At 41.4% G+C, this 14,848-nt stretch overlaps 1 protein-coding gene across 1 annotated transcript in view; it reads right to left on the minus strand.

Annotated features, from left to right (window-relative positions):
* Positions 1-992: 992 nt before the first annotated feature.
* Positions 993-14,848, minus strand: part of luzp2 (leucine zipper protein 2) — a 336,625-nt gene continuing 322,769 nt past the window's right edge. Inside the window, exons 11-12 of the mRNA XM_048606810.1 lie at positions 9,257-9,338; positions 993-1,688 (exon numbers count right to left, since the gene is read on the minus strand). Coding sequence (XP_048462767.1) covers positions 9,288-9,338 — 51 coding nt within the window. The 3' untranslated portion in view covers positions 993-1,688; positions 9,257-9,287. The remainder of the gene's footprint in view (positions 1,689-9,256; positions 9,339-14,848) is intronic.

The raw sequence follows: 14,848 nt of genomic DNA on the forward strand, positions 1-14,848 counted from the left end.
AACGTCAGCTTTCCTGCTCCTCTGATGCTGCTTGGCCTGCTGTGTTCATCCAGCTCGACACCTTGTTATCTCAGCTATTCTTTTTGCCTGACTTCTATTTATTGGCAAATCTTAAATAAAACCAGAAATTGCTGGGTAAAGCTCAGCAGGTCTTGTAGCTTCTGGCGAGAGAAACAGAGCTCAACTTTTGTGTCTGATATGACTCTTGTTAAGAACATGTTGAGCTTTGTGTCAGTGTGAGGGGTTATCTTGTACTTTACTTACCTTTTAAATCAGTGAGCACTTCCTGAGGAGATCTATTGTGTGCAGATGCTCAAATACTTTACATTGAATATATAGCAATAGAAGATACTATATTGTAGAACAGGGGAAATTTAGTTACTGCATTTAGAGCATGGCAATTGGTGTAACAGCTTCAGACAGGAAGAAAAGAAACTCTTACTGATACATTGTGCCTTTCACAACTACAGGACACCCAATGCACCTTCCAGTTAAAGTAACTGAAGTGTATTCACTGTTGTACTGTCAGAAACACGACAACCAATTTTCACACAGCAATCTCCAACAAACAGCAATGTGATTATGTCCTGATGCCTGACGTTCATTGTGGGATGTCATTTTGCTTGGACAGCAGTGGCAATTCCTATGGCCTTCTCGGAGATAATGCCTTGAGTTCTTAAATCCACCAGCAAGGACAGGCAGGACCTGATTTAACATGAAAACTGAAAGACAGCACCCCAGTAGAGTGAGCACATTCCCCTATCATGAATTGGAGTGGTAACCTTGATGTTTGTGCGCAAATCCTGGAGTGGGACTTGTACCCATTCCTGCTTTGACTCACAGCAACAGTATGACCAACTGAGACATGGCTGCAAGGGAAACCTGCTGGTCATATAAAGAATCACATACACTCATAACATAAAGGAAATAACTTTTCATTGAAATGAAGCAAAATGTGACTGTTCCTTTATTTCAAAAAAAAACCTCTGGATATATTATTGCTCTTCTTCAAGTAAAAAATCTGCTTGGGAAAGATCACTTTGGTAGCAGAAGTATCTTTTTGGTGAACAGTTAATTAGGAGGAGGCGTTTTTTTAATGATTCCAATCAGCTCCTTGAATGATCATGTACTCTCTTACTAATGACTTAATGTTTCATGGTTGAACTTCTGCTCCTAATTTTAAACTTGTTATCAAACTATAGCAAGATTCCTGCTTATTGACTTCAGTGATTAATCAGCTTTTCCACTATTCCCAGTGAACTAGAGATCACAAAAATCACAACAGCATCAGCATACAACACACACTACGTACTTCATTGTCAAGTCGATGATATTAGTGCGAGCCAGTCTCTTAAGAAAAATGGTTCATTGCAGCTTTCTTCCACTATTGCCATTAATTATAATGAAAAACAAGCTCTAATTAGCCTCCTATGCACTTCTAATCACCTTAGTTTTATTCTGTTTATCTAAAAAAGATTAAATTGTACTGTCGTCGAACAAAAATTGCTGAAGTGATTGCCAAGGGAATCATTTTAAATGCAAAACTGTTTTACTGTCTTATATGTTGCACTTCCACAACAGACAATTTTGCATTTTCATGACTAGTAACCACAGTTTCCAATTTTTTTTTCATTTTGTTCTGGTTTTTGTGATCTGCTTCTCAACCTTGAAGATTTGTACGTATTCCCCTGTAAAATAAAGATAGTAGAGAATTTAGATGTTGTTCTTTTTGAAAGGGCACCACCTTCACAAAAGACGTGTCAGAACATTTTCTTTTGCTTTGCACTCTGAAATGAAGCCAAGATTACAACAAAAAGAGAACTTGTACTCAGATGATGCCTTTAAACCTCATGAAGCATCGCAGGTTGCTTCAAACAAAGCAGTATCAGACAAAATTTGACGCTGAGCTATATGAGGAGATTCTAAGGCAGTTTAATAGAAGTTTGGACAGAGAGGCAAGTTCAAAGGACTGGCTTAAGAGAGGGGAGAAATTAGACCAACAGACACTTGGAGAGAATTTTAGGGCCTACTTTGAAATAAAGCTACAATTCAAATTGCAATTCAAATCAGTGATACACCAAGAGGTTAGAATTAGAAGGATCTGGATATTTTAAAGCTTTGGGCTGGAGGATGCTACAAAGATGGGAAAGGAAGGAGTGACATGGATGCATTTTAGAACAAGGCTGAAAATTTTGAATTTGTTGTGTTGCCAGATCAGAAGCCAATGTAAGTCAGTAAGGCCATCACGACATTGCATTGCTTATGTATGAGGATGAGAAATGTCTCACAGCTCTTCCATCTCTTTTATTTCTCCTTGGCTGAAAAATATGCCTCAAAGGGTAATCTTCATGTCCCTTTAGTCATTCTGTTCTCTTCTCAAGATTGTACAGAACACATAAACCAAGTCGGTTTTCAGTTACCTTACACAATACAGAACATCGTTTTTTTCAAATGGAACACAGCACGATCTATCATCTTAATGATCAGCGCTGCCTCTCTGTTTTGAAGGTGCTAGCCAATGCGGGAGCACAGGCATCGGGAGCTCTCTTCACCAATAACACCTGAAACATGATCCTGAAAGAGAGCTGGTCATTTACAGATGCAGAGCCAGTCCTCAATCTGTATGCACAGACTTTACAGTGCCAGTCGTTGCATGCTGATGTTTAATGGAACCATGATGTATTTTACTTCTGGTCCTCAGCTGAATAATACAAAAGACAAGTTTGGTATGTGTCCCCCCGACACTGTGCTCAGCTAACCCAGCAGAGACTAGATATCTAATCTATCAATCAAGTTTAGTCCCACGATATACAGTTTCATTGTCTAGTGTGACAATAGGGGAGCATTTTGAAACTATTTTATAACTAGTACGAGGTGGCAGGAGGATGGAGGGAAGAAGGGGTCACCTCAGTAGACAAAATGACCAGAGTGTGGTGCAGGATAAAGCCAAGAGTTCACACTCATTCCCCAACCCCGTCTGTCAAAGTTCATGGAAGCTCTGTCTCCTCACCAACCCCCTGGTATTTCTCAAGCTGCACATAACTAATTGCCTTTCTCCAAAGGATAAAAATGCCTTTGGTCCTTTGTGAATGCTGGCACTTTAGGCTTAAAAATTACATCCAGGCTTCAAAGACATTTCTCACTCAATCTCCTTTGGTATTGATTCCTTACCACTGAGATTAATCTTAGCAAATGCAGGTTGAAATACTTAATAACATTTATTTGTGGAGAATCCTGTCCATAAATAGACTTTGCCACAAACAGTACCATTTTGAGCAACACCGGTTCAAAGCACCAAGAACGCTAAAGAATTAAAATATGAAACAAATGACAGGGACAGAAACCCTACTAGGAGCCTACCTGTTGCATATCTGAAACCAGGTGGTTTGAGCTCCTTTATAAATTATGTACTAATGTTCATATAAAAATTATGCACTTGCTATTTCAGTGCGCCGTTAAAAACAGATTTGAAGTGTTGTTTGTTCTTTTCATATGTATCTTATGATTTAGTCTCACTTTTTAGAATTATTTTCCTTTGATATTTACAGTTGTTACTATTTAGTGCTTGAGTATTATTTAATTTTATAATTATAAGGTTCAATGCTGCTCATATTCCATTAACCAGAGCCAGGAGGATAAATCGCCGGCCCTCGTGCTTCCACTATTTCTGGGCCACTGATAGCCTAAGGGAGTGGGGAAGGAAAATGGTGCTTATCGCGTGAGCCCACATTGCCAGGGTGGCTCAGACTCTAGCAACCACAACACTCTCTCAAGTGTCAGTCGATCAGTGCAATTTCACCTCCGCAAGTGAGGAAGTCAGAATCTGTGCGGAGGGGCTCCTCGAACTACAAGCTGCTTCTCACCATTGCCACCACACTAGAAAGAGCCAGTAATTGATTTGGAGGAGCAGCTAGAAAGGCAAGGGCCTAAAGCCCAGCAGGTCTGTGGAGAGAGTTAATGTTTCAAGTCTAGTACAGGCCTTCCTCAGAACTCATTTACAGCAAATGATGAGAAAATCTAATAGAATGTTGTCATTTATTATAACAGGGATTGAATACAAAAGTAGGCAGGTTATGTTCATGTTATCCAGGCACTAGTCTGACCATGTCTAGTGTACTGTATTGGTCACTTTATTTACAGAAGGATGTTAACACATTGGAAGCAATTTAGAGGACATTTGCCAAACTTGTATCTGTTGGAATTTAGAAGAGTAACAGGCAACTTAGACTAAAGCATTTAACATCCTGAGAGTCTTGACTGTGGAGAGGGTGTTCCCTGTTATAGGAGGTTCTAGAACTAGGGCTCACTGTGTCTCAATCAGCAGTCACCCATTGAAAGCTGGGGTGGAATTTTATTTTCTCCCAGAAGGCCATGGGTATTTATCGATCTCTTCCTGAAAAGATGGAAGCCGAGTCCTGGAATTATTTTTAAGATGGAGGTATATAGCTTCTTGTTAAGCAGGAGGCTGAAATATTACCAGGGATAGGTGGGATTGCAGATTTGAGGTTACACTCAGATAGGCCAATAGTTGTATTGAATGGCAGAGCAGGCCTGAGGGGCTGAATGGCCTACTCTTGCCCCCTCTGTATGTTTGTAAATAGAAACTGTTTCCAGTGGCTGAAGGATTGTTAATCACATAGTCCAACTTCACTTCAGGTATAACGGTTGGCAAGAAAAACTGAGGCAACATGTGAAAAAAAAATTGACACAAAGAGTGGTTAGGATTTGGTAGGCTGATATTGCAGTGGATGCCAAAAAATGACTGTGTTCAAAAGAAAGCTGGATAAATATTTGGAGAAAAAAAGGGAAAAATTATGGGGAGTGGTGCTCGTAGGACAGACCGAATTTCCCTTCAAAGGAAGTGGTTTAGAGTAGATGGGTTGACCAGCTTCCTCTGTGCTGCACATCCTATTCTATAGGATGGAAAGAGCACTATAAAAGGCACTCGCCAGAATGTTCGCTGTGAGATTCTCTCTCAATACACACAGTTCTCAGAAACAATGTTCACAAGGTCAAATGAGATGCACCAGGGTCCACTTTCTAATGCTGTGTCACATTTTATCATTAGAAACTCCCATGCTAGTCATTCTTTGAGTGGTTTTAGGATTGTGTCCCCTCAAAGACCTGAGCCACTTTCCTTTGCTTATTGCTGATGTGATGAAAAGCAAAATTATGTTGTCTGGCACAGTGACTATACTACTAGAACTATGTCTACATAAAAACTGTAAAGTGGCCAGGCATGTAAGCCTATTAGTGGCCATAATTGGTGAAGCAAAATGCTTTCTATGTACAAAGGCTGACTACACCATATGCATTTAATTGACACGTTCTGATCTACACGGCAAATATGAGCAAAAAAAAGGAAAATAATTGGCACTGACAATTTGCTGCAAATGGAACTAAGGGGAGACAAGAAAAGAGAGAAAACTAATTGGAGCAATGGACTCACTACACAAGAACAGATTAAAGATGGGGCTCAGCAACATTGTCACAGTTTTACAATGGGAAAACAGATATAGACCAGTGTTAATGTCAAACAGCAGAGAAATTCCTTTGTTGCCATGTTAATATGGATACAAAATGCAGCAGGGCCTGTTTATTCAGGATTAGCAGTTTAACACAATCACAAAATTTTGAATGTCCAAATATTTAAAATAGCTGGTGCTCCTTCACACTATTTTAAAATGAGATGGTCTTTATATACTCTGGGTTGAAGGTGCATCACTAGCCCAGATTTGCTTGAATGTATGTTGCAATTGGTTCAGAATTTCAACAAGACAAGCTGCCACCATTTTTAGAAAAGTGGTTAAGTTAGACTGATTACATTACCATATGTAAGATACGGACTCCATCTCTTGCAGTAATCTTGTCAATGGAAGCAGGGTTATTAGCATTCTTTGAATGCACTTTTAAGTAATTCTGAAGATCCTTTAATGTCCTTTTGATGGACGCTTCCTGTTTAATTTGGACACGGTTGAGCTTAACTAAATCTATCATGGATGATTTGTTAGTAAATGGACAGAAGTGAATTTTCAGATCTCTCATCAGGCAGAAATAAGTTGTAGCAGAGGGAAAATAATGGACAAATACCCGCTCCCCTTACTCCCTTACCAAATTGGCCTTGGCAATTGGAGGTCTAGGGACCTTGGAAGTCCTAGACCTCCCACGGGATGGTGGTCAGTGCGGCCCTGTGAGCGGTAGAGTCAGAACAAATCAGTGTTCTATCACGTAGATATAGGACACTGTAAGTCACTATGTAGTGGAGCTGGGCACCAACCACATCCTGACCAACCTCAGAGGGCAGGTCCGACCAGAATGGATGCCAAAACTGACCATCCCACCATTTTTTTTTGGGACAGGGAAGGTTGAAAGTATTTCCAAAAACCCAGCCTGCACCAACGTACCTTCAGTTCCCTTCCCTCTCCCACAGATCAGAGCTTTCACCATTGCTTCCACTTGGAATGTGCCTGGCTGGGAGTCGGACCCAGTCCTTTGTTTTGATGAAGCATCAGACTTCATTCCGGAGGAAGAGATAGCATTCTGCATTAAATACTCATTCTTTTTTATCTATGTGCTGGTTTTACCCCTCTGAATCTCCTCTACCCTCCTCTAAGATCTCCGCATGGGCTCAGTGGTTAGCACTGCTGCCTCACAGGGGTCTGGGTTTGATTCAACCCTCGGGAAACTGTCTGTGTGCAGTTTGCCCATTCTCCCCGTGTCTGCGTGGTGTTCCTCCAGGTACAGTCCAAAGATATGCAGGCTAGGTGGATTGGCCATGCTAAATTGCCCGTAGCGTGTCCAGGGACGTGTAAATTAGGGGTATGGGTCTGGGTGGGATTCTCTGAGGGTCAGTGTGGACTTTTTGGGCCAAAGGGCTTAGTTCTACACTGTAGGGATTCTATGATAAATTAATTCTGACCTTTAGTACAATTCCTACTTTAATCACTTCACTGTTGCTGTAATTGCCTTTAATTGTGCCTTGACCCTACAATTAAGTTCTGCCCACTAGAATTCCTTCCCTAAACCTCTCCACCCTCTCAGCCTCACTTTGCCTCCATTAGCTGAGTCCTAAAAACTTCCTTGTCTGACATTACTTTTGACCATGGTGGTGTGGTGGCAACATCAATCGACTGGTACCCAGAGATCTCAACTAGTGCTCTGAGTGTACAGGTTCAAATCCTATCACAGTAGCTGGTGGAATTTAAATCCAATTAATAAATCTGGAATAAATATAAAGCTGGCCTCAACAATGGTGACCAAGAAGTTACTGTTGAGAGTTGTAAGGACCCATTTAGTTCATTACTGTCCTTCAGGGAGGGAAGTCTGTCCAGTCTAGCCTCCATGTGATTCCAGACGCCACTACAGTGTGGTTGGCTCTCTCTGAAATCAGTTAAAGGGGTAACAAATGTTGGATTTGCTAGTGACATCCATACCGCATGAACAAACTTAAAAAAGTGGCTTGGTTTTGAACTTTGGTTGATAACACTCCCCACTTTGATGTGTTTTATTTCATTAAAGGTGTTACGTAACAAGGTGGTAACTCCCATTCAACCACAAACCACTCTGCGCGCACACTCGGCTAGCACAACATTCACCGACACATGCATAAGCACCCCCACTGCTGACATCATGGAAGCTACTGTTCTCCTGGTGGTTCTGTTGTCTTGAACTCCCCCTTTAATAATTGTTTCTTTAGTGATTACAACTGAATGCGGTAACCATCCTGTTTATAAAGAAAGCTCATTTTAACCAAAACTTTACTGGAAATTAAAACCAGGCAGGGAGTAAAATGAGCAATTTGACAGTTTCCTGCTGGATATGTTCAGGTAAACTTGCCCCTGTGGTCTGACATAGCTCGTGAGTCATGTTTCTTCCTTAAATATCGCTGACTGAGAGCTAAGAGATTCTCTGAAAGGAGTGAGCATATTGTTACCTTTCTCTTTTAGTGTTTTACTTTTCCATGATTGGAACATTCCAGAGAGCCTGGAAACAATAACCCAGCTACTACCCAACAACGCCACTGTTAATTCAGACCTAACATCATTGTCGGTTGGTATTTTGTGTGGAATTTTAGCTCATTATGATGTGACCCCTTTAGTCATTTAAGCAGAGACAAGAATCAGTGCTGAACAGTTGTGAGATTATATGAGCTAAACATATCACATTTGACACTTTCTGTCAGTCTCTTGAATCTCATGATCTTATTAAATATCTTCTTTTTCGTCTTACCTTTGGCAAAACTGAATAATTAAAAAACAGCTTTCCGATTGTTCAATGAATTCTTTATCAAAGTCTTGACAAAACATTGGAGAGATGTGGTTTCTTTGTATGGTGATTCTTAGAAAAGGCCCTTCATTGGGATTAGTGCACTTCTAGTAGCAGTTATCTCAGCGCAGGATCGTTGGGCTGAAGGGTCCATAAAGCACAGAAAAGGCTCTTCAGCCCATTGGGCCTGCGCTGAGATAACTGCTTCGAGAAGTGCACTCATACCCATTTCCTGCATTTGACCCATATCTTTGAATGATGTCTGACAGGTTGAAGCTTCTTCCTGATTTGAAGTGGTATTGTGAAATGATGTTTTTACACCATACATGGCCAGTCAGAAACTTTAGTAACGAGGGCCAATATCTCACAAAATCAATTCTTAAGTGTGCACATATTCTCTGACTCTTGACGGCTATTAAACCAAACTTCTGCCCACATGCCTATAGATCCTGGGTCTACTGCACCGTACGATGTAGGTTTGTTCCTCGTAACTTTGCCTGCCTTTCAAATCACAGTATTGTTGACTCCTCCTCAATAACTTGCTAACTTATGGAAAGTCACAGTACATTTCATAGACACAATCAACATCCTCAGAGAAGAGGCAGCAATCTCCACATCCCATGTGGGTTTTGAGGATTTCAGAGTGCCAACGTCACTACTTAACTGGCCACATAACAGCAAAAGATCAAGGCAGTTTATGACCTTTCATTTGACAGACAGAGCTGGTTTCCTGGCTTTGTGAGACATGTGTTGAAGAAAAAAAATGAAATCCCCAAATGATACGGCACTGAAATTTTAGTTAAACATCTACATGTAAAACCAGCTCTGCAGAGTGCTGCTACATTAAAAAAAAGAGATATTTTTCATTCCCAATGTCAATTGTCACCTCTTGAACAACCCTCAGCAGTCAGCAAAGTGAGCATGCCATCCTTCAATGTCGGCCTCACTTCTCTAGATGTTTGTTTTCTGCGTGAGGTGTGACAAATTATACCTGCAGAGATGAACTTGCATCAGTTGAATTCCTACTTAGGTGGAGGATTATCGTCTTGACTTGTAGAACAATTGTTGCTGGCCTGCAGATGCATATGTACAAATGGAAATAATGATTAATACATCTAGCAACACTGTACAAGCAATAATACAGTCTTTTTCGCATATGTTGTATAACAGTTACAAGAAAATATGAGTAAATCTGTGATGTATATCAAAGGAGAGATGTGACGATCTTTATAAGAAATAATATCAGCTGTAGGCCATTTGTTCTCTTACGTTTCCACGACCATTCAATTAGACCATGCTTGATTGTCTAGCTCAAGTCAACATTGATTGAAAAATTAAAATTAAGCATTTCTGCTTTCCACTTAACTATCAGCTTCTCTTTTCTTTTGTAGTCAACATTCAATTTATTCAGTTTACATCTTCAGACATTTGCTGTTAAACCAGCCAGATTGAAAATCATCAGATGACTGCCACTCATTGATGCATTAAGCCCAGAACATTTAAGTTTTAAGATGGCAATAGCTCCATCATGTTTGGACAATGTGGCTATCTCCTTGTCCCCATCCTCTTCAAACTGATATTAAGTCTTCACAGACTCCATTCACCTTTGCTCTCTAAACAAAGTCACTTTTTCCGTACTTTCATGACCTTGTTGGGAATAGTGGACTGGAAATCAAGCTCCATTATCACACAAACCTATCTTCTAAAATGTGACAAAAAACAGATTATTATTTACTAATGCAAACTGAAACTATACCCCCTTTAAAATCTAAACACACCCATTTATTCATGAAGCGGATGGACAGACAGATGAGTCAAACAATCTTTTCAAGCATATAAGTAATGTAAATCACAAAGTCTGCTAATCGGAGTCCAATTCAAAGAAGGAAATGACATAACTTTCTCACAATATGTTTGGTTATTGGCAATGATATCCCACTGTTGTCAACTGCAACGATACTCATGTTGGTAGCTGATCAGTTGGACCTAGATCTTGGCTCAACTTAGATATTCTCTTTCTTTTTACAAAGCCTTTGAATGTTATTTATTTTCCAGTCAAGACTGAGAGAGAGAAGGATATGGCTTGCTTACTGGCTTTTGAAAGTTTGCTCCCACCTGCTCCTCAGGTCTGGGATCAACTATACTTAAACCATTCCAAACTCTGTTACTGAGCAGTTAATTTTCAAAAAAAATGAAGACAGACGTCACATGATGCCAGGTTATGGTCCAATGACTTCACCTGATGAACGTGTTGTGCTCCAAAAGCTTGTGATTTCAAATAAATCTGTTGGACTATAACCATGCATCGCGTGACTTCTGAATTTGTCTACCCCAGTCCAACACTGGCATCTCCACTTCAAAGGAAATGAGTCAGGAGACTTGAAAACAGCAGATCTCAAAAGTATCCAATCTATTGTACTGCATAGCTTCATTTTCCTTTGATTTATATACAAAAATCAATAATCTGACTTCCCATTTACTGGTTTGTATTTCCAAATAAAAAGTCTATAATCCTTACAATAACCATTATTCCAGCAGTTTAAAGTAATGCCCAAATAAGCCAAACTTTGTTAAATCTAACGTGCATGCCATCACCTGACTATACCAGCTGCAGTCTTCAATTTTCCCTTTCAGATCTGCACGGATGTTTAATCTTTCCCAAATCTTTGCATCCTTGTTAAATCCTTTCCACACTTTCTCCAACAATTCAGACAGACTGCAATTGTGTATGCATCCTGAATAGGGTCATGAGCATTGAATTAAATTTGACAAGCATGGTTGAGCAAAAAAAATTGCAACCTTTGAATCATGAAATGAAATCCCAATACACTGTAAGCATCTCAGATGCTTTCCTCACATGTGATGCTGCTTATAATAATTTGTTACATGACAGTGTCTGTCTCTCAAGCATGACAGCTCCTCACTATCGGAAGTTTGTACCAAAAGTTTTCATGTGACTGGATAGGCTCATTCTCACCCCACAGATCTTTGTTTACACAGTGTAGGATACCCCCATGAAGTGGTGGATCTCGAGTATAGGATATTCTTCCTTTTCCCGCCCTCTCTGCTGCTACTTGGCTTCATCATGAAGGGATATTTACACTGGTTCTGGATCTTGATGTTCTATCCCATTTTCTTAATTTCTGCATTTTGGTGATGTTCATTTTTTTTACAAAGGTGTTTCATCCCATATTAATCAGTGTTAAAGTTCATTTGTTACTTAGCTGTCTAGTCAACAAGTTTTTCTGGAATCCAACAGAGTGTGGAAAGAGGCCATCTGGCCCAGCAAGTTTTCACACAGCATCCCACCCAGACTCATTCCCCAAACTATCCCCACAACCCTGCATTTCTCATGGCTAATCCACCCAGCCTACACATCCCTGGTCGCTATGGATAATTTCTCATGGCTAATCCACCCACCCTACCATCCCTGGATGCCACAGAGCAATTTACCATAGACAATCCACCTAACCTGCTCATCCCCGGACACAATGGGCAATTTAGCATGGCCAATCCACCTAACCGGCACCTCTTTGGACTGTGGGAGGAAATCAGAGTACCCGGCAAAAACTGACAGAGACACAGGGAGAATGAGACAGTCACCCGAGGCAGGAATCAAACCTGGGTCCCTGGCGCTGTAGAGTTCCCAAGTGGGAAATGAGGTCCTGCTCCTCCAGCTTGCAGTGAGCTTTGCTGGAGCACTGCAGCAAGCCTATGACAGAGATATCGACCAGGGAACACAGTGGCATTTTGAAGTGGTAGGCTAATGGAAGCTCAGGGTCTTTTTTATGACAGAATGTAGTTGTTCTGCAAAGCAGTCTATGCTTCATCCCCAGTGTAGAGGAGACCACGTTGTAAGCAGTGAATACAGTAGACTAGATTCACTGAAGTGCAAGTAATGTCCTTGGATACTGAGGAAGAAGGAGGAAATGGGTAGAAGTTACACCTTCTGCAATTGCAGGGGAAGGTGCCATGGGATTTGTGTGTAGGTGTGTGTGTATATGTGGGGGCGGTGGGGTGCGGGAGGGGGGGGGGGGGGGTGGTTGCTGGGAGTGAAGGAGGAGTGGACCAGGGTGTCCCAGAGGTAACAGTCCCTGTGGAAGGCTGATAAGGGAGGGGAGGGGAATATGTGTCTGGTGGTGGCATCTTGCTGGAGGTGGCGAAAATAGCAGCTAATGATCCTCTGGATGTGGATGCTGGTGGGATGGTAGGTGAGGACAAGGGGGATCCTATCGCTGTTGCGGGAGGGAAGGTGGGGGGGCGATGCTGAGGGCTGAAGTGCAGGAGATGGGTCAGACCCAGCTGAGGGCCCTGTCAACAACGGTGCTGGGGAACCCTCGGTTGAGGAAGAAGGTGGACATTTCAGAGGCTCCCCTGTCGAAGTTGGCATCATCAGAACAGATGTGACAGAGATGAAGGAACTGGAAGGATGGAACAAGAAGTAGGGTGTGAGGATGCATAGTCAAGGTGACTATGAGGCTTGGTGGTTGTGTAGCGGATATTGGTGGCCAGCCTACGCTCAGAAAGGGAAACAGAGGTGTTGAGGAAGGAAAAGAAGGAGTCAGCGATGGACCAGATGGACCATGTGAAGATGAAAGCAGAGTGGAACTTGAAAGTGAAATTGATAAACCTTTCCAATTCCGGATGTGAGAGGGAAGCAGCACTGATGAAATCATCAATATACCAGAGAAAGAGTTATGGATGGGGGCCAAAATAGGACTGGAACAACAAACATTCCACATACTCCACAAAGAGATAGGTATAACTGGGCCCATGCAGGTACCCATGGCCACCCCTCTGACCTGAGAATAACAAGTGTACAACATCACTATGGAGATGTGGTGTACAGGTGCGTTGCTTTTATCTGTGTATTTTCTCACAGTCACAGGCATCTTTGCCTCTGGAGCTGGAGTAACTGGAAATGCCTCTAAGTTTTTTACAACCTTTGATCTGTACATCCTTGCTTATTATGATTTGCCTGTATTGTTCATAAACACAACTTTTCAATGTACTCCAGTACATGCGACAATAAATCAATCAATCAAATTGGATAGAGCTGTAGACATAAGCAGGAAGACTGTGAAACTCATGATTGAGCCTCTGTGTCACACTTCTTAGCTGCTTAAAGTGAGTTTGAGGATTACCTGGCTGAACACTAGTAGAAGGATCACAAGGAATCTCATACCTTGGAGAACTCAGTGTCACCAAGAGGAATTAAAGTGAATCCTGAAAACCATCGCCTTGCTTTTGCTCCTGGGAGAGAGCACAAATTTGCCAGAGCATTGAATTCTTGAGGGGAATTAAAACACAGAATGGGAAGCAGTCCTTTAGATCTTTGGGCTCAAAAAGAAAGGGTTTATGGAAAATTGTGTAAAATTAGCAGAGGTTGCTTTGTTTAATTCTGACACAGTAAAAGAGATAGTAGGAACTGCAGATGTTGGAGAATCTGAGATAACAAGGTGTAGAGCTGGATGAACACAGCAGGTCAAGCAGCATCAGAGGAGCAGGAAAGCTGACATTTAGGGTCTAGACCTTTCTTCAGAAAACGTCAGCTTTCCTGCTCCTCTGACGCTGCTTGGCCTGCTGTGTTCATCCAGCTCTACACCTTGTTATCACAGCAAAAGAGTTTGCTTGAAGCATAAAACCATCTGGCATCTTTTATTTCAGTTAATAGCTGGGACTTCAAATTTCTTTTTAAATGTTAGTGGTCTCTCTTGAGATCATAACCCAGGCAAAGCATTTAAAATGAGACATAATAATTGATAATTGTGGAAATATTTCAGGAATACTGTTAACATTGCCAAGGCACACAAGGCCTTTCCTTTTGCATTCATTCACAGGATGAGGGTGTTGCTAGCTAGCATTTAATACACATCCCAGAGGGCAGACCAGGTAAGGATGACAGTTTCCTTCCCGAAAGGATATTAGTGAACCAGATGCTTTCTTTCTAGGCTATGGGCCAAGTATGGGAAATGGTATTAGAATAGTTAGGTGATTGTTTTTAACCAGGACAGACTTGATGGGCTGAAGTGCTTTTTTCTCTGCTGTAGATCTCCGGAACATGATGGTTCTATAACGATCCCTCAGAGGAGATTGTAGTACCAGGAAATAATGAAATCTTTCGGTCCAGATTCATACCTCACATTGCGATACACAATTGCGTCTTTGATGCTAACATCTTGAGAACAGGTTTTTAATTTTTTGTATTTTTTTAATGATATGTGAGTGCCACTGGCAAGATAAACGGTTCTTGTCCATCCCTAATTGCCGCTCAGAAAGGGATGCCAAGTTGGCCTCTGGAACTACTGCTATCCATGTGATGCTGGTACAAGAGCAATATTGTTACCAAGTGAGGCCAAGAATCTTGACCTGGTGATATTTAAGAATTGCCAGCACAGATCTCACTAAGGATGGTGAATGGCTCAGAGAGGAACTTGCATATGGTGGCATTTCCTTCAAGGCAGTAAAGGCTATGGAGCAGAAGAAATTGAAGGGGCTGTCAAAATCAACTGATTTTAATCCATGATAACAAGGTGTAGAGCTGGATGAACACAGCAGGCCAAGCAGCATCAGAGGAGCAGAA

The sequence above is a fragment of the Rhincodon typus genome, chromosome 17, assembly GCF_021869965.1.
Source record: "Rhincodon typus isolate 14 chromosome 17, sRhiTyp1.1, whole genome shotgun sequence".
NCBI classification, from domain to species: Eukaryota; Metazoa; Chordata; class Chondrichthyes; order Orectolobiformes; family Rhincodontidae; genus Rhincodon; species Rhincodon typus.